Raw genomic sequence first — 21,741 nt, 5'->3', positions numbered from 1 at the left:
GAAGACTCATCGTGATGTTGTTTCTAATAATTTGTTTTCGCCGCCTTAATGTACTGTAGATATATTTCACATACTATATGTTTCCCTACATGGAGAATTGAGGGGGAAAATGTAATCATTTTAGAAATGCTATGAGGGTACATTCCCCAAGAAAAAGTTAGAAGACGCAGAAATGGTGAGTAAGAGAGGGTTTCTTGTAGATGTCTTTGAATTGGATCACACATACAGACTACCATACTAAGAGTTTGCCAAGCATATAATGTTCCCAATAAAATGACTAAAATTGGTAAACTGAAGAAAGATTCTGTCTAATATACACTCACCTAAAGGATTATTAGGAACACCATACTAATACGGTGTTTGACCCCCTTTCGCCTTCAGAACTGCCTTAATTCTACGTGGCATTGATTCAACAAGGTGCTGAAAGCATTCTTTAGAAATGTTGGCCCATATTGATAGGATAGCATCTTGCAGTTGATGGAGATTTGTGGGATGCACATCCAGGGCACGAAGCTCCCGTTCCACCACATCCCAAAGATGTTCTATCGGGTTGAGATCTGGTGACTGTGGGGGCCATTCTAGTACAGTGAACTCATTGTCATGTTCAAGAAACCAATTTGAAATGATTCGAGCTTTGTGACATGGTGCATTATCCTGCTGGAAGTAGCCATTAGAGGATGGGTACATGGTGGTCATAAAGGGATGGACATGGTCAGAAACAATGCTCAGGTAGGCCGTGGCATTTAAACGATGCCCAATTGGCACTAAGGGGCCTAAAGTGTGCCAAGAAAACATCCCCCACACCATTACACCACCACCACCAGCCTGCACAGTGGTAACAAGGCATGATGGATCCATGTTCTCATTCTGTTTACGCCAAATTCTGACTCTACCATTTGAATGTCTCAACAGAAATCGAGACTCATCAGACCAGGCAACATTTTTCCAGTCTTCAACTGTCCAATTTTGGTGAGCTCGTGCAAATTGTAGCCTCTTTTTCCTATTTGTAGTGGAGATGAGTGGTACCCGGTGGGGTCTTCTGCTGTTGTAGCCCATCTGCCTCAAGGTTGTGCGTGTTGTGGCTTCACAAATGCTTTGCTGCATACCTCGGTTGTAACGAGTGGTTATTTCAGTCAAAGTTGCTCTTCTATCAGCTTGAATCAGTCGGCCCATTCTCCTCTGACCTCTAGCATCAACAAGGCATTTTCGCCCACAGGACTGCCGCATACTGGATGTTTTTCCCTTTTCACACCATTCTTTGTAAACCCTAGAAATGGTTGTGCGTGAAAATCCCAGTAACTGAGCAGATTGTGAAATACTCAGACCGGCCCGTCTGGCACCAACAACCATGCCACGCTCAAAATTGCTTAAATCACCTTTCTTTCCCATTCTGACATTCAGTTTGGAGTTCAGGAGATTGTCTTGACCAGGACCACACCCCTAAATGCATTGAAGCAACTGCCATGTGATTGGTTGATTAGATAATTGCATTAATGAGAAATTGAACAGGTGTTCCTAATAATCCTTTAGGTGAGTGTACATGTCAAAGCCAATTTTCACTGGTTATAGGTGTTTAGCAAGTGGACCCAATTTTAGTTCCCAATTTAATGTCAACCCCACCCCGGCAAAAGCGCTTTGATGAACAACAAGTCAACATACAGTAGATAATAAGAATAACACCCTGTTACAAGAGAACAGATTAAAGTCAAGCAGTGCAAACACTTAATGATTCCAATCAGACAGAGGTCCATTACATGCTGTGTCTTTTGATTGGGTAAAATTAAATATAATTTGATATCTACACAATAAAATCTAAAAATTAATTCAGCTAAATGAAACGGCTTGGTTAAATCTCTCCAGCTGTTTAATAAAGACTCAGTTCAAAACACACGCACCTGCTATTGTCTTGCTATCTGAACATTTAGGCGAGCTAACCCTACAGTATTTATCTTCATTTAGCTCATTAGGCCGCTCTCCAGAGCGATATTGTCAGAATATGGAGATATTCTCAAAGCAAACAAAACCAGTCTTGTGAGCGAGTGTACGGTAAGGAATGTTAGATGTTTTATTGTGTGTGGAGTATCACTGATAATAAAAACCCACGGTTCCACCCCCAAGCTAAACACAAATTTCCTTCTGCTGTCGGTTTAGGGTCATCTGAACCATTTCTTGCTCTATATGAACATTATCTTGTGGTCTTCACTAATGAAGGTGTTCTGCCTTATCGGCATGTTTAATAGACTGCAATGCGGCACGAGGCGCTTACCTCTGATCTTATCATAAGAGAAGTCCTGAATGGCTTATTAATGTGGTTAAAAAAACCCTCCTTTCTAAATCCCTTTAATCCTGAGGAAAGAGCAGCGTGCTACTCACGGTCACTGCAGAGGGGACCTCCGAATGTCGTCATGGTGCAGTCGCAGGTAAACCCCTCCCACTGCTGCAGACACACTCCCTGATTGGAGCACGAGTCCTCCATGCAGGTAGTGCCAGGGCCGGCTTAAACAAACGGGAACCGTAAAGATGCAGAACTACATGACATGATTTCTTTATAAATAAATCAATAAAAAGGTTATTATAGTTTACTAAAACTAAAACGACTTAAACATTTCTGTTTATTAAAATAAAATATCAGTCTACACCGGATGTGGCATGGCACGACAAAAGATAACGGAACGCATTAGAACCCATAATCAGTTTTGGTTTTGTCCACACTGGATACGGTGTGGACGTGACGTGACGTGACGGACGCGACACGACAAACGGCTTGTTCTTAATGGGTTTTTCGTGTCGCGTCTGTCACGTGCGGTGTAGACATAGTTTAAGTATTATTTAAACCAAACAAAAATGAATAAAATGAACTGAACGAAATGTTACTCAGCAATAAACTGAAAAAAGTTGAAGTTGAGGCACTAAAACTATGAACTGTACATAACCAACTAAAGCTAACTTAAGCTTAAAATAAAAATAAGCTTACATTGCAATATGACGAAAGCACAAAACAAAATGGCTAAAAATGAACATGAAAAACTAAGAATTAAAGCTAAAATAATAAAAATGTCAAATAAACAAAATTTCAAAAAGGTCATACTTCATGTTTGTCTGTGGGTTAAAATATTAAACAAATATTAAACAACAAAAAATTTTTAAAAGAGCTTGTCAACAACACAAAAGTGTTTAATTATTTCAAAAATACAGTTTATTTACAATCCAAATCGATCAGTGTGAAACTAATATTTTATTACAATTTATGACTACAAATGCATATATTCTGTACATACGGTTATACACAGAAGATAAATTCAACTAGACAAGACCCATATTGGCTGGCTTTCATCTGTCGGAAATTTTAACTAATAAAATTCAGCAAACAAAACATACGTAAATAATTTTATTGCAGACAGACAAGAAAATTCAAAGAAAATGTGTAGCGGAACAAAAATAGAAAATATGTATCAAGTATTTAAATAAAAATAGAAAGTATTTGACTATAACAGGAGTGATTTTTGTACGTTTTCTACTGCATGTGTTTGTGATGCATTCTGAGTAAAGCATGTATGCTGTTATACTGTACTATAACTATTGAAACTTGATAGTGGACTGACCTTCACATCCTCTCTCCACCTGACCCACCCGGTGCAGAGCATCAGCGATGAGGTCGGGCAGTCTGCCGTTCAGATCAACTGACGCCAGGCAGCCCTGGTACCCATCCCGAGATGCTATGAGCTTGGGCAGACTGTTGTACATGCTCTTCCCCACGCCTCCAACGTACAGCTCTCCTGCTCAACACACACAAACAAGCGCTCACGGTTATCGGCCTTCAAAACAAGAGCCTTGCGTTTGAACACAGTCCCTAATGCTATCCGAAGCTTCATGAGGTGGGCTCATCCTGTGTGACTCTGTGATGAGCTGAATATGTGATCTTCTCTTTTTAAACCAATTCCCCGCTGATGAAGGCTAATACCGAGGAACCTTTGATGTTCAGAACAAAAAGAAAAAACAGGGTTGTCATAAAACGGAATATAATTACGTAACATCAAAGTTGCCCTTGAACCTCGAAGGGAGAGAGAACATGTGGATAAGCATGCGTGTGGATGACAATAAAGCACGGCGCCAAGCAAACATGCAAGTCAGTAAATAGCTGTATCTGCTGGTGTTTGGGTGTATGGAAGCCGAGTGCTCAGACAGGGATTTGGGAATTGAAATGACTGGGCTCTTTAACACAGTACAGCATGTCCCGTGTCTGTTTCTCAAAGCCAACTGATGCAATGTGTTCTGAGGATTCAATGTAGAATATATGAAATGGGAAAATACTGAGGGAATTTACCTAGATTTCCAGTTTGAATGTTGTGAGGTTTTATGTAAATTCTCTGCAGCGTTTGACGTGAAGGCATCATGCTACTATCTATGGGTTACTGAATGCAAAATGTAGATGTTTAATTAATAGTCACTGTTTAAATATTTATTCAACTGTAAATACATCTAAAATAAATATCTGAACGTAAACTTACATATTGATTTCTTGTATATACTGAACATTCGGAATTATAGTCATATACTATAAGGGTTCAGTAGTAAACTAATATAGATTACATTTTAATAATTCATCCAAACAGGAGAATTCTCTCATAATTCATTCACCCTCGTGCCATCCCAGATGTGTATGACTTTCTTTCTTCAGCCAAACGCAAACAATTACTTTTAAATAAAAAATGCCAAGTTCATGGGATCCAGAATGCACATTCATCTATCATCATCCTAATGGCTCCAGTGGGTTAATAAATGTATTTTAAAGCGTAATATGTTTCAGAGAGTAAACTATTCATATTTTAAGGGTATATAGCTTATTTAATATTTTAAGCTCATTTCAGCTCATTTAATATGTACTGGCTTAATATAAACAAACAGATCTGCACTCTATACCGTATATGGCCAATAACTACAATTTTTTTACGTGTCTCATGACAACAATCCATTTGACAACTAGTCATTTGATGTAAGAACTAATGAGAGTTATTGCGGTGCCTCCATAATGTAATGGCCAAGAACTGTTTGGTTACAAGCATACATACAGTATCTTTCTCTGTGTTCATCAGAAAAAAGAAATTTATACACATTTGGAACAACATTTACATGCGCAAAATAAGCAGATATGTACCAAAAATCTGATTATAAATGAAACCTGTCTTGACGTGTTTACATGCATTTCTCGCAGGCAGTGACATCACTTTCGATAGTTCATTTAGTATTTTAAAATGTCGGCTGTAAAAAAATCTTCCCACATCCGCAGTACTGTACCTACAAATGCAACAATACTTTTTTATTTTGCTGTTTCTACATAAAGTGGACTTATTTTACTGTTACTTCTGTTGGAGATTTTTACTATTACGCTGTCAGACATGCGCACATAAACAAAACTGAGAGAAAACCGATAAAGGTGTTTACACGCAACGCGGAATAGGTGTAACGGGCAAAAAACGACCTGTGCCGATTTTTTTTGCTTAAGACGTTTATGACCTTTCCCTGATAAAAGAAAACCGTTTCATGCATTTACAGGACCTTACACGTCATCAGCTTGTTAAACATAATCGGAGTAAGACTGTGCATGTAAACACACTCGTTGATACAAAATCTACCAATTGCTAAATAATCTCAAAATATTATTCTTTTTAACTCACAAAAATATATCGTTTCACTTTACAAGACATATTAACCGACTGGAGTCATTTGGATAACTGTAATGATATACTGTATGGAAGTACTTTATGGACCTTTAACATTTTGGATCTCATAATTTATGTCATAACAGCATTTTAATATAAAATGAGTAGCTTGTGTTGATCTGAAGAAAGAAAATCATACATCTGGGATGACATCAGGGTGAGTAGATCAGAGAGAAAATTTGGCTGGAATTGTGTGAACAACTCAATTACTATCAAATGGTCAATCCAAAAAAAATAGATGTTTTTTTCTTTGCATTTAATATGTTATTATATACGTATTATTTATATAAATTGAAATGCTCAATAGTTCTTCATTCTTGGCGGAGGTCTACCGGAAGTTAAGTTTGAGCCACATAACGTTTGTTTATGTTGTTGCCGCTAAAACCATCTAGACCTATAGACTCTTTCAGAATGTGACAAACTGAATGTGATTTAATATTAATATAAATGAAATATAAAATAAATGGTTATATTATAACCAAACACATAACGAAAGTTAACTTTTGCGTCTGAAACTATCTATATGCGTGAAATAAAATAACAGCCAGCTTTAACATAAAGTAAATAGATCCACAGTTTCAACATAACTACAGTCATACCAGACCAAGCACTGTGGAGTTCTGAGGACACGCTGCTCCTTCATCCTCCTCCTCTATTAATTCTTCACACTGCAAATATACATTGCGGAAGACATCAAAGATGTTTGGGGACCTTCAGATAAACATTCACCGAGCAGACCACATTTAGAGGGCATTGTTTGCCAGTGAAATGCAATTTCCAACTGAGCTCTGCCTGCAAGACAGGCAATTACGCTTTAAAACTGACAAGCAAGAATACGTATGGCAATTTTCGTCCCACGGTTGAAGAGTGTGCTCTCACCCTGATTGTTTGCTGAAATCTGCTCTTTTCCACTCCAGCTGAATAAGACCAATTAGACCGCCATTAACAGCCCCCTTTATCTAAACCTCTACACTCTTTAATTTTATCTCACTACAGATAAGTTGCATTCTTTCATTATAACTTAGCCATTTTTATTAATGGACACTTCAGCTAACTACCTGTAATTGCCCTCACAGCCACTTTAGTGAAAACGTGTCTTTCTGACTGTTTATTGAGAGGCAATAGCTCCACCCCTCAGGAAACTGATTACATAATCATACCTATTATACAATTCAATACGACAGATCAGACACACTCGAGATGTTACTGGCTGAATCGCAATCAGCTTCTATCGGCAGTCAAGTGAAGATGTTCATTCAGCAGCAAATAAACACATTCTTGTATCTCCTGACAAGAAGACTTCAAAAGCCTAATCTACAACTGATGCACTACAGAATTCTTTTACTTTTATTTGTTTTTCACAGTAGAGAACAGAATTATTTTTGTAAATAAACTGTGACATAGAGTAATTAACATGTAAATAAAAACTAAAGTACACTAAACAAAGATAGCTGAAAATAAAACACTGGCTGACTATGAACCTATATATACTTCCGTAAGTACCACAGCTTTAAGGGATAGTTCACCCAAAAATAAACATTCTGTCAACATTTACCCTCATGTGGTTCAAAACCTGCATATGATTCTTTCTTTTGTGGAACACAGATTTTTTGATTTTGTGTCCATTCAATGGAAGTCAAAGGGGGCCAATGTTGGTTACCAACGTTCTTCAAAACATCTTTTGTATTCTACTGAAGACACAAGGGTGGGTAAATGATAAAAGAATTTTCATTTTTCCTTTAACTTTCAATTAAATTTTCGACTTTTAATTAATTTGTAACTTTTCCTTTAAGGCTTGTCCACACTAAGGACGATAGAAGTCGTTGTAAATTTAGAATAATACTGATGTCCACACCACAACTTTAACAATAACGACACAGAGAAACAATACACACTGTAAAAACCTGAATTTTACTTTTACACAATTTTCACATATTTTTTTACAAATGTACAAGTTAAGCGCAAAATAACACGAAAATCATGTAATTTTAGGGAAGCACCGATACCATTTTTTACGAGTATGAGTACCGATATTTTTTACTGGTACTCGCCGATACCGATGCCTGTACTGATATCTGTTCCTTTTCACAACACAGTGAGACCAATAAAAATAGCTTCTTAAGTACAAACAACTCCACCTTAAACACATTATGAAAAATAAACAATTTTATGTGCTTTTCACAAACTTTCAAAGCAAATTTCACAACAAATTTCTATCAGTCGTCACATGAGGTATCAGTCTTTGGTATCGGTGCATTTTTACGAGTACGAGTACATGAGCTTAGTATCGGGCCCGATACCGATACTGGTATAAGTACATCCCTAAATTTTACAATACAAAAAAAATTTCTGCTTTTCTGGCGCAGGAATTTCTTTACAGTGTACACTGTGAAAAAAGGTATTTAACTGAATTTTACGGTTTGATTTTACAGAATTTTCACATACTTTGAATGCGGTTTAAAAAAAACAGAAATAAACTGCAAATTGACAAGTTTGGTGTAAAATAACAAATTGTAATTTTACTTTACAGCAGTGCAGTGTTGGCTTGCTCACCGGGAGACTGCATTTATTTATTTATTCATTTATTTATTAGATATTATTTATTATAATGATCTTGCTTGGTCTATAAACACCATGCACTGTGCTGTGTTTTACCTTTCTGTGTTTTTCTTATTTGCTCCTGTAAAGCTGCTTTGGAACAATGCACACTGTGAAAAGCGCTATATAAATAAAATTGAATTGAATTGAATTTACAAAAAGTTATTTTACTGTTTTTTTAGGGCAACGTAACCGCTGGAATTTTACTGTTTTTACAAGTATTTTTATGAAGTTGGAATCACTTTTAGAGCGATTTTCTTAGCTGACGATAAACCGTTAACAGCCAATTAAAATCTACTTGACTTTAAAGGGCTCATATACACTTAAAACAGCAGATGAAATCTTTGTGACTGTAAACCTGCAGTGTGTGAGCTTAGAATAAATGTCATCTGCTGGCGTGGATGCAAATATAGCTTTCATTCATCGCTTTAGGTTTAAACGTATCTTTAACGTCCCTAAAGCACATGTGCTAACCAGTAAGTCATGGCACAAAAAATCCTTTCTTCAATTAGCAGATGCTTTGAAAGGGCCAGCTCGTCTTCAGACTTAATTCCAGTCGTCTGTACAGAATCCAGCGCTGAGCTCAGAGGAGGAAGCTCAGTCTGCTTCACACAGAATAGCCCATGCATGGTTATTAGCTCTGTATGTCTCACTGTTATGCAAAGACTATTAAAGAGACTTCAATCACAATATTCAATTATACACCCAATAGTTTTTTTCATTAGTCATTCAATGGATGGCTGGGCAGCGGGAGAGCGGAGCTGCTTTTGTGGACGAGACAGAGCAAAATCAATTGCTTTCATATGAAGGAACTGCAGGGAGATTGTAAAAATGACATCTCCAGTCATGCGTCTCTGTTGAGTAATGATGAAGCAATATCCCTGCCGGATAGAAATGGAGGAGCGGAAAGCGAAAAAAGAAACACCTTTGGCTGTGCTCCATAACCGCTGGCCTTGACCGGAGGATTAGCCCTTACTATAACCGCTCGCAATATAACACACTTTGCTGCTGCTGTGGCCTAAAGGTTTCCCAGCATGCCAAGTTCTTTTACGCTCATCTCTGCCTGGTGTGACAACAGCATTCTGTAAGGATTTAGAAAAATGTGCCATAGTAATAGCGTAACGACTGACAATGGCAGGTTTATGGATTCATATTGTTAATAGAGGGAGTGACTTTTTGCTCATACCTTTTTTATTCTTACACAGAAAATTATCGACCAACCAATCGATTGTGTGTGTGACCTACATTATGAGGATGTGTATTTAGACTTCAGGCCATGTCTCCTACATTATGAGAACATGCCAATGTCCTTGTAGTTCAAAACGCAAAATAAACACACTAAACAAGTTGTTATTAAAAATGTAAAAATGCAGAACGTTTTTTGTGATATTTAGGTTAAGGAGTAGGGTGAAGGGAAAGAATAACAATATAGTATACAAACCATTATGCCGATAGAATGTCCCTGTAAACCACATGTACAAATGTGTTTGCCAGCTTCGGCTAATTTTGTTTGATAAACAAACATTTTATTAGAAATTACTTTGTTTCTTCTCGCAAATCACAAAAGAAGATATTTCATGGATTAAAGTGAAAAAAATTCTTCTGACTGAAGTCATATTCCTTTAACCCACACTGAGTGATCTTAACAATTGCTTATGTTGCAGATACTGTGTCGGATGTGAATAAAACACATCCGTCAAATTTCATTTACGGAGATTGTTATTGCCGCTTCCATAGACATCAGTGTGTATTATACAATCTCTATATGCATTTCGTGCTTGTAGGCACGTGTATATGTCTGAAGCCTAAATGAAACATTATGTGGTTGAAAGCACAGCACAGTTGTGATATGTGACAGGGTTGATTCTGTCTCTGGCTCAGTGCCAGCCAAAGCGCGGAATATTCTTATCACACAGGTGTGATCGCACGCGTCAAAGGGTTAACAGCATTATGAAAAGTGAATTAAAGACATTAAAGGACAGGCTGGAACTCTGCAATTGACGGAAATCCGTCGTAGACTCGCTGCAATTAACGGAAATCCCTCGTAGCGACGGAGAACTTTAATCCATGTATTTTGAAAGATTTTGGTAACCGAAGGGTAAGTTAAGGATGAAAGAATTTTCATTTTTGGGTGAACTATCCCTTTATGTTGGGGCACTAAAAATACTATACAAAATAAACCAAAACTGAAATAAAATGAAATTAATTATATAGCAATATAATAAATATACTAAAAAAATGAACTGACAAAAGCACAAAAAAACATCGCAAAATATAAACTTAAACTTAACATGAAAACCAAGACTATAATAAAACTATAAAAAGCTCATTCAAAATATTAATAAACTACAATAAAACTGAAGCAAAACTATAATAACGATAACAATTAAGACGACAAAATGTCTTCAGTTTTTGTCTTGCTAAAATAATTGGCCACAGACTGTTAAAATCATTGACATTCACGTTTTATACTAAAACCTATTTTCTTTTCACACCGGGGGGAAGGAAGCAGAACAGCATTTCGATTCCAAAGTCAATAAAACATATTTTCAGAAAACATTCTCGGGGCAATACCTCGGGGAGGAGAAAACTCTCAATTATCGGACAGCTCGGAGAGTAGCTGTCGCAAGCGCTCTCCACATATGCTCATTCCAACACACGTAACAGGTCAAGCATCACTTTTTCTCCTGGTTCCCTCACAACATCATCACATCTCAGCACCTTCCAGCTTGAGGATGTTCATTTTACACTTCACAGAAGAGCACTGGACCCTGGGGACTGCTCCGCCACCCTCCATTCTCTCTGGCATAATTGCTTGAACAATTACAACTGACATGTACTGTGAAGTTATTCGTTTGAAGTTTAAAGAACTTGTTCTGGGGGAGCCGAATGAAAAAGGATCTCGGAGCCTGACAGCGAGAGTTAGAACTTTATGACCTTATTTGATTTGGACTTTATTACTCTTGTACTTTAAGCAGCATGTTGACGTACCGGTAGATTTAGTAATTCAATGATGTAGGCATCGTGCTGGAGACGTCGAAGCTTTAACTCTTGTTTTTTTCATTGCAGTTCATACTGCCAAAAGAGATCTTCACCATAGACAGCGATAAGAGTTGTTCAGTGAATTGAATGGTTTTCTTTTTTTATAAGCAGCATAAAACGCTTCACGGTTCTATATCATTCAAACCTGTATGACTCTTTCTTCTGTGAAACACAAAAGAAGATATTTTGAAAAATGTCCATACAATGGAAGTCAATGGGATAGAATATTGTTCGGTTACCAACGTTCTTCAAAATATCTTCTTTTGTGTTCTGCAGAAGAAAGAAAGTCATACAGGTTTGGAATGACACGAGGATGAGAAAATGATGGAAGAATGTTCATTTATGGGTGAACTGTCCCTTCAACATCGTAAGAAACACCTCAGTCAAGTGACCTTAGACTGATCGGTGACGTATACGGTTCTTGAAAACACACCAACATTACTTTCCATATTTATTCATTTTAAATCAGCATATGTGCACATGTTAAAGACCTAATAGCAGACGCCTGTGTTAAGTGCTCTTGATCTAAAGTTGTGGAATGATTATTTATGTGCAAAGAGCAAATAAATAACCAAGCACACTGAAAAACAGAGCCCTCAAATGATGTGCGCTAATAGCTCGAAATTGGCATCCTTCTGTTTCTGGATGAAAATAGAAAGTATAAAACATCTGACTTGTCTCAGCTTTCTCTTATCGACTAACGCATGAAATGCAGGCTGTCTGCCAAGATTTGTGCTTAGACGCCAGTGAGAGCTCAGTATAGTGCAAACTGAGACTAAAACACCTCACGTATTGCTATGGTAATAGCTGAAGCTGCTGTCTCCCCAATCCAAGTCCTCCATTTTATGACGCACATGGAAAGAAATAAACACATGTGTGAATGCTACAGTACATATATTGAACTGCTACATTAACTGTTCTCTTATTCAAGTAAACTTGATTCTTTTTTTGGGCTCAGAGATGAAAAAACTTTTTTTTTGCAAGTTCGGAAGTACCGAATTATGCAAAGTCAGTTGTTATTGTGGTTTTTTCTCTTTTCCCTGAAGGCGCTGCTCTTTGTGCTTCTAATTACAGCCACAACAGAGAAAGAAACTTACAGCTAGGTTGAGAAGTACTGCAAGGTAGATTTCACAAGCAACATGATTTATAGCAAGAGCTAGAAGCTGTGTAAATTCCATCAGGAAAGATCGGCTCATTAAAGCTGTGGGCTGAAATCAAATCTGAGATTAGTATAAAACTGCAAACGTGTTTTCAGACGTATCTAAGAATGAGGTAAATAAGAGACTTTTAAAGGGAAGTTCACATTAAAATGAAAATTTTGTCATCGCTTCTGTAGAACACAAAATAAGATATTTGGATGAATGCTGGTAACCAAACAACACTGACCCCCATTGACTTCCATCGTATGGACACAACCACTGAGACATTTCTCAAAATATCTTATTTTGTGCTCAACAGAAGAAATACCAACATGAGGTGAAACCAACATGAGGTGAATAAATTATGAGTTTTTATTTTTGGATGAACTATCCCCCTAGCAGACATAAACAGCCCAATGATCAATGAATGATGTAAGAAATGACATAAGAATGATGTACATCAAGAAATATGACCCCATATTCTTGCAAGGACCTCATATTGCTTCTTTCTGAAAACATTGGCTACAGTATATTTAATTTAACCAAATTTAAGGAGAATGCTCATCCAATAAGTACTGTTGTATACCCCTGTATAAGAAAATTCTGAACAAACATAAGACACAACATCAGAACAACACTCACAGCCTCCATTTCACTCACCTACATAACATTTACTCTAACCATGGTCGATAGTATGACACTTAGGGTAAGAGGAAGAGTGGTACCTTTCAGGTCCAGGTTGCGGGCTCCGTTGGAGTGCTGCGTGACAGTGCGGGAGTCTATCTTGAGCATGTGCACGTTGTTGTCGTCACGGGACACGATGACGTTGTGCCACTGGTTATCATTCAGCGGCTTGTCAGAGTTGCCCTTCATGAGCGACGGCCCATTGCCCAAGTCAAACACATAATGGATGTACCTGCAATACATGGGTTCCCCTGTCAATCATACAGCCCAGCGGAATCAGGCAAGTCTCTTTATGATGACAATGCTGCCTTTTTGCTTTGAAATCAATAGCTGTAATAAGGCTTGAAATACTGGCACGGACAGCCTTCCTTCCATCCGGCCAGAAACTCTGCAACTGAGGTGTGTGTGACCACAGTAGTTTATAGTCCCAGTGCATTGAGAACGGGGGCTCCATATATCACATTCAGATCATTTTAAGCCTATAATTTCTCAGTGTAAGTATGACTTTGTTTAGCCTGACTAACTTTCAAACTTTTTTCTCGTTTTGACTAAATAGTAACGGATCGTTTTTTTGTTGCTACGACTTACAGTATATTCAGTATATTAGGTGTCTTATAAATATACAGTGGTATGTCTGTTATGTAAAACTGCAAAATTGCATGTGCCTCGAGGTACAAAGGTACAGTTTCATAACCTGGTATTAAAAAATAATTTAATGTTTAAACTGGATAAAATAACATTTTAGCAAGATATTAAAAGTAGTTGATCCTCTCACAAAAAACTTGCACACATTCTTGTATCTCTTGTATGGCTTTCTTAATTTCTTATTTATTGTTTGCTTTAAATGAAATATTGTAATGTTGGGAGAAAAATTCACAATAATATATCATCGTGATATGTATTGAATAAAAAGAAAGAAATAATGCTATAGTATAGACGGGTTAAGCAGCAACTACATAAACAACCGTTATGTGGCTCAAGGTTAATTTCATATTTATTTCTGTTTATTTTGTTTTCTCCTAAGGCAACAATTTATATGGGTGCTAAATTAGTAATGATATTATCATGTAGAGATTAAACACGATTTTAAAGGGGTCATATGGCGCGAATACGTGTTTTTCTGTGTCTTTGGTGTGTTATAAGTTGCCCATGCATGTATTAGACACGTTAAATTGCAAAAATGAAAGTGTGGGAACAAAAGATGCATTCTATCTAAAAGCGAATGTTCACCCAGACCTGCCTGAAACGCCTCGTGTAACCACACCCCCACAAATCTACGTCAGTTCGTGGTATGACTTGACTAAGACCGCCCAAATGTATAAGCAAGTAAGGTGGGCGTACCTGTCAGTACAATTGAAGAGGAACCTGATGTTCCAAATATGGTAAGAGACGTTACATTTCAGTCACACGCTTGCAGTATTCGACCAATCACTACGCACTGGTTCACTGGCCAATCATAGCACACCTCGCTTTTCAGAGCGATGAGCTTTGTAAAAAAATCTGCGTGTTTCAGAGAGGCGGGGCAAAGAGGAGATACAAACATGCACGGTATGTGGAAAATACAGCGCTTTTTAACCTTAAATAGTGTATACACAATGCATTACATCTGAAACAACCGATAACATTCGTTTTAGCCGTGTCATATGACTCCTTTAACAACCATGATTTTATATATATCACAATTATTGTCAATACCGGTATACTGCGACACCCCTAGGTGTCAGAACAATGATGATTGCTGGGAAAATGCTAATATTGTTTGAAACTAACAAGGTCACATAAACATCATACACACCTCATCTTCATACAGTATAACGTGCTAATATATACATGCTTCATAAATACTGCTAATAGCTGGTGTCAGGTTGTTTTTATTTGATGTCAGCACATTAAGATACAGCAGAATTGGATATGTGTGCGCTGTATGTGTGTGTGAGAGAGAGCGAAAGAAACACAGTGAGGGAGCTAGTCATGGACATACTGTGTGTATTTGCCTGTGAGAGAGAGAGAGAGAGAGATTGAGCTCTCATTAGCACGCTCTCATTTCACATGCTTGTGCAGACTCCGGTGAGAGGCAAGGCCACCTGCTGTCTAATTGCTTACTGAATGACTGGCTTTCTGGACCACTGAAACTGAGGAAGTTAAACATCTGACGCACCTTCCCCTTATTCACTATAAATTCTTGTCCAATGGAATAAAACACATTTGAGCGCAAATCTGATTTTTGTGCTTCTGTTTGCCCTAAATAGTGTGATTGAATATCCCCTGTCGTGAGAAATCTTCTTACTAGGCTGGAGGGAGAAATAACTGTGGATCTCCCATGTGGCGGTTCTGTTGTGTGGGTTGCAAATAAATACTGTTGAATATGGCGAATCAGAAAAAAAGGTATATTACATATGATTAAATGTTGCTCTTTTCTTTCAAGACCATCAGATCTTATTGAATCCAACTTAAATTTGAACTATTTACTAAAATAAAAACTACCATAACAAGAAAACTCAACCATTGAAACTAAACTACATCTGGCCGACTCATATTTAAATTAAAATAATAGGGCTGTCAAACGATTAATCGCGATTAATCACATCCAGAATAAAAGTCTGAGTTTACATAATATGTGTCTGTGCTATTATTAATTAATTATATATATTATTATTATATTAATTTTGTATTTTTAAACACAAAAACATACACATTCATGTATGTATATTTAGGAAATATGTACATGTATTTATTTATACTGCGCAATAATTGAAATGATAAAATATTCATTTTTATATTTTTCTTAAATATATGCATGTACAGTATGTGTATGTGTTTATGAATACAAAATGAATAAGCACAGTACACGAAACATACTGTACATTAGGTTAACACAAAGTTTTATTCTGGATGCGATTAATCGCGATTAATCGTTTGACAGCCCTGTAAAATAAAAATCACAAATTAGTTTGTTTACTATTACGAATACTATTCAATTGAAACCTTTACCAAATATCAATAATCGCATAATGCCACTAAATGGTGAAAACTAGCGACCCAGACAAACTGAATGCCATTAAAAGTAACTACAGTAAGTCATAGCGGTTATTAGGTTACTCTTAAAATACTAAAACCTAAAGCTAGAAAACACTGAAAAAGGCCAACTTAAACTAATGACACGTTCCAGAAGAAAGCTGGAGGGGAGAGGTGGGCTTGAAAGACTTGGCTTGAAATTCCCCAAACCCGCCCTCAAAGTGTTCTACTATTGCTACATATTACATAATCACTACATTAAACATCTTGAAAATGTCATCAAATGAGACTTCTCAGTGACGTCGGGGTTGATCTACCAGACCTGATGTAAGACCCTTTCCGTGGTTATTTATAGGTAGGAGATAAGAGATTTCCATTATCTAGCTCACAGCATAAAACTAACAATAATAGCATGAACTAGATGAACTAAAACGAACTAGAAATCAATCTAAACAAAAAAACGTTAAGACAACTGGATATTTATGGATATGGGCAGCAGTGGTTAAGGTTAAGAATAGCTTTCCACGCAATCGCTCCTTTAAAATCACTCTCGATTGACGGCAGACACAGATGCCGCCGTGCCGTCTGTGTGCTTGATTGTGAAAGAAACTCACGAGAACCTTTTTCCAGCGGATACCGATCACCATTTACGCATATCCAGAAGCAACTCATGCTGAATTTGTATAAATTTAAATACGTCCCCTATCCTGTGATGAATCATCGAGCGTTTCTACTCCTCCTGTACCTTTAACTAAATGCCAGAGAGACAAATGTGCGAATCTCATAATGCGACTTGACTCACCCTCCTACGGCTATGATTCACATCCAAGTAACATCTTTTAACTAATCGCAAACTTAAACACGCTCTTTAGTTCAGTGGCGTAACTGCATTTGGATGTCTCTTATATTATAATTTACTAAACGGACTGCTTACAGTCGATCCTTTGAATATCTTCAGGGTCTAGTGGGAACATCCGAGCTCTCGCATTAATAACGCCGTCTTTCTCTCTCATCAAAACAGCCGCGTGATTGTTTTGTCGGAAAGGCTTTTGACCGACGGAGCTGTTCGAGATGAATCTCTCATGAGATGTTGATGTTTATATGATGAAGCATGATTTAAACAACAGATTGTGTATTCCCCCGGAGGGGAGGTTTGAGCTGTTGCGGGGAATGTCTCGGCATGTCTGAATTTACATCATATGGTTGGAAGAAAATAAGAAAAATGGCATTTCGAAAAGAATTAGGGCTAGTGTTTTACATGTTCTTAATACACTTCTAGTTATGGTTCATGTAAATACAGAAATTATTAAGAGACCATTATAATATTATTTTCAGTTTTTTTATTTACTATTTATAGGTATGTGTTTAAGTAAAATGATCATTCTTGTTTCATTCATGTCAGATTTAGGATATTTCCCACTAAGACATGTTTTCATTCATCGCCTTTCTTGGCATCCTTACCAACCATCAAATTCACAAAAGTTGCCAAGTTCAAGGATTGAGGAAAAAGACTGAAAATAACATTACACAGTCACATATACAGTATATTATAGCATGTATGTATAGTATAATAGTGCAACTATTTGAGTCATACACTGAGTTCCAATTGTAACACTATAACCCCTAAAAATAGACTAAAAGATTTTGTGCGATAATAGACATTATGTCACAAATGCTGTCAATTGCACGTAACGTGTATTGAATATTCCTCTCTCTCTCTCTGTGTCTCTCTTTCTCCCGAGACTCCAGATCTCTATCACATACAGCACCTCTAATGCTTAATTTCATCCTGCACTCAAATGTAATCTCATCCCGTCTTTTCTCAATCAGGTAGTACTCTCTATCTTTTAGAATAATGACACCCTTCATATTTTGTGCCTATTTCTGGTATTTTTAGTTTTTTATTTGTGCAATATTGTTAAGAAATCTTCTATTCTTCTCTGTTCTTTATAGTTCCTGTCTCAATTTTTATAATTTAATTTAATGGCTTTTAATAATATGACTTTAATGCTGAATGCAGATTTTTGTTGGGTTATGGCTAGAAGCAATGAACGCCCCTGTAAAAAAATCCTTTAATAATGAATAGCTTTTACTTCTCGCTCTAATTCAGACTGGCTTGAAGAAATAGAGGGCAGAGTTAGATATGAAATCAGTTCAGCTTTTCCAAAGCAAAAGCCATTTAAAGCTGCAGTGTGCAATTTGCTGTGTTCAATAAATGTCCTACTTTAATTTAATGTGACGGGACTGTATGTAAGTTTATGTAGATCGATTTCCCCAATAGGTATAAACTGAAAAACATTGCTTTGTTTGATTAAAGGGACAGTTCACCCAAAAATACAAATTCTGTCTTCATTTACCACCCTCGAGTTATTTTAAATCTGTATACATTTCTTTGTTCTGATGAACACGGAGAAAGATATTTGGATGAATGACTGTAACCAAACAGTTCTTGGCCACCATTGACTACCATAATAAGAAAAATTGCTTGATAAATGGCTTTGTTCTGTTGAACACAAAAGAAGATATTTTGAAGAATGTAGGACAGCAAACAGTTCTGGGGCACTTTTGACAACCACTACTGTATGTTAGTCAATTGTGGCCAGGAATTGCTAGGTTACAAGCATTCTTCCAAATATCTTTCTCTGTGTTCAACAAAGAAATTGACACTGTTTCGGAACAACTCGAGGGTGAGTAAATGATGACAGAATTTTTATTTTTGGGTAAACTGTCCATTTGAACTTTTAGCATCTAAAAAAGCCCAGCAGAGCAAACCTAGCTCAACCAATGGCGTGAGTTCGAGGCGGGACTATCTGTTTACCCAGCCAATCGAAGAGGGGGAAACCATTTTTACACACTTCAGCTTTATATTTCAATGCTGTATTTAAACAATACTTATTACTCCTCCACTCACCCTTTAACGAGTTCAATCACGATGAAGTCGCTTCCATCTCCAGAGTTAAACAGCATCAAACCATCTGGGCTGGTGGTCTTGAACTGAAAGAAGAGGTGCATGGACGCGTACGCCTGCAAAGTGGACAAAGCCACGTAACTGGCTCGAGTCCGGAAGCTGACTGGATCTGCCACGATGCGGCGCATGCCGAAGCGTGCGTTGAGCTCACAGTAAGAGATGTCGCCATTCTTGCACAGGTCCAGGTAGGGCATGCCGTTGAAAGAGAGGCCCTGTAGGTGGCCGATGAAGTTGGAGGGCATGACGGAGATAAAGCGCCGCTCGGTCATGATGCCAGTCTCTATGTGGTGGAACTCCAGCTGCGTGTGTGCTCCGCTCATCTGGCCTGTGGCGGAAGCGAACACGCTCGATTAGTCAGGTCTGGGAGTTGGTGATATGAAGAAATGGCGTGCTGCCTGAGCCCGTCCCAAGGCAACTTCAGCTTTTGATGTTGAATTCAGAGCTGGATGTGCAGTAATGCTGAACTTGCACGTATGAGTTGAATTTCAAACTCAAAGACTTATGTGTAATCTTTGGCTTGAAACATTTTTAAACTAGTCAGTAACAGCTATGATAGATCAACTTCACCGTCACGCCGTGTTCAAACCAGACTTGACGAGAAACAAGAAATGTGTCTGTTGTGAATGTTGCAGGATGCCACTGATTCACAGCCAATCAGAACATATTTGTTGTTCAATGTGCATTTATTCTAAGTGGGATTTGGACCAATGAGATTTCATGGGCGGAGCTAACAAAGCGTGATGCAGATGCATCTTGTCAATCAAATCAAAAACTCAGATTTGCATAAAATAGAAAGCTGTTATTGTTTGATCATATTTAATGTACAGCAGGATTTTGGACTAAAATCTTTTGGTTTCATAGTGGGCGGGGCTTCCTACCAAAGAACAGGAAGTGATTAAATCTGGTTAGAACACCGTGTCTCATACACATACAGGTACAGTATTCGCAGCGCGTGTGAGGTCGTTCTCGCTTACCCTCCACGGTCACATTGTCAACAGAGAGCTGCAGGCTCTTCCCACGGCGCACCACCTTCACAGAGTGCCATTCATTGTCATTCAGTTTGTGCCCTGCGAACAGAGTCTCCGGTCCTTTACCTGCATAGAAAACGGAGCAAAGTCACACACCGCTGTAAGCTGTCTGTCTTATCAAGACGACACTCTACCTCACAGGCCTGGCGCTCTCCCTCACACATGCACAAATACAGACACGCACTCATGGCGCACTGACAGGACGGATCTACAGACTCGAAGGTTTTCAGGAAGGCACCACAGAGTTCACACTCGCACGATGACACTTAGACACTTGTGAGCGTACACACACACACATGAAAATTCACACATGTACATTTTCGCGCGCCCACGCAAATCAAGAATCTTGACATACTGTAACAGTTAGGAGCCGAATAGACAGTGTATATATTCTCTTGTTAAGGTTTAATTGTGTTCATAATGACTTATATAACAGCTGTATTTAGTAGCGCATGGTCCTTGTAGCTGATAGGTTAATAGATGTGGTTTGTTTGTAGTAAATACGAAGCATGACCTCTTCATTCAGCTATTATTAGTATTGCTAAATTTTCCAGACAATAAACACAAATGACATTTTGAACTGTATTTGGTTGGTTGATGAAACACATCTAAGCATTTATTTTCTTCCTCAAAAAGCTGAAATGAAGTGTGTCATTTTGTGACTTTAGCATTACAAAACCGAACGGTGAAAAAATATCGTTTTCAAACACACTGTAAAAAACTGTGTTTATTTTATCGGATTTTCACCTTTTTTTTAACTGTGGTAAACAATGTCAATGCAAACTTAATGAATGAAAAACATGTACATTTTATTTTGCATTACTGTTATTTTAAGTTTTTTTTTTATATTACATTATACAAATATTACGATATTTTTGTACGGTGCATGTTTTTTACAGGCAACACCTTAAATTGGTCAAACAACTGAAATAAAATGTGTTATTTCACGACATTAGCATCACAAAGCAGAACTGCAAGAAAATAGTTTTCAAACACGCTGTAATTTTACAGCTTGTTACTGTTTTATTTTAGTGATTTTTACTTTTTTTAATGTGGTAAACGATGATTTAATACATGTTGGGTGAAAAATAACAAAACGTACATTTTGTTTATGTTATTTTACTTTTTCTCTGGTGCCACAGCTGCCAGAATCTTACAGTTTTAAGTATTTTTTAGATTGCAGGTTTTTCACAGGCAATGCCTCCAATTGGTCAAACAAACAGTCCCGCCCCAAACTCACACCGTTGGTTAAGCCGATGTTGTTTTGTTAGACTGGTTGGGAATGGAAGAGTATATGGGTAGTTAATGTGTCCTATGGTGTGACAGCAAAACATCTGAAATAAAAGACTAGCATAAGAGAGATTTATCTTCATTGTTACTTTACATTATAAATGAAGAGTTTGGTTCCAAAATGAGATACTCCGTGTTTAAATTTTTTCAAAAATCATGTTTTTATTGTGTTAGTTAGCTGTATTTTTTGAGTTAACAAACTGCAAAACAAACCAACTGCAGTTTGATTGATAGTGATTGGAATGCACAATAAAAAA

At 37.4% G+C, this 21,741-nt stretch overlaps 1 protein-coding gene across 17 annotated transcripts in view; it reads right to left on the bottom strand.

Moving 5' to 3' along the window:
• The window catches only part of nrxn2a (neurexin 2a), a 316,441-nt gene that overhangs the window by 158,781 nt on the left and 135,919 nt on the right, over window positions 1-21,741 (bottom strand). For all 17 annotated transcript variants that reach the window (XM_057359543.1, XM_057359544.1, XM_057359542.1 and 14 more), the window contains 5 exons: window positions 20,141-20,260; window positions 19,110-19,491; window positions 13,225-13,415; window positions 3,603-3,776; window positions 2,374-2,496 (listed from right to left, as the gene is read on the bottom strand). In XM_057359543.1, the coding sequence (XP_057215526.1) occupies window positions 2,374-2,496; window positions 3,603-3,776; window positions 13,225-13,415; window positions 19,110-19,491; window positions 20,141-20,260 (990 nt within the window). The remainder of the gene's footprint in view (window positions 1-2,373; window positions 2,497-3,602; window positions 3,777-13,224; window positions 13,416-19,109; window positions 19,492-20,140; window positions 20,261-21,741) is intronic.

The sequence above is a fragment of the Triplophysa rosa genome, linkage group LG19 (assembly GCF_024868665.1).
Source record: "Triplophysa rosa linkage group LG19, Trosa_1v2, whole genome shotgun sequence".
Taxonomy (NCBI): Eukaryota; Metazoa; Chordata; class Actinopteri; order Cypriniformes; family Nemacheilidae; genus Triplophysa; species Triplophysa rosa.
Note: the sequence above shows the minus strand (reverse complement) of the source record. Positions and strands in the feature narration are given on the sequence as shown.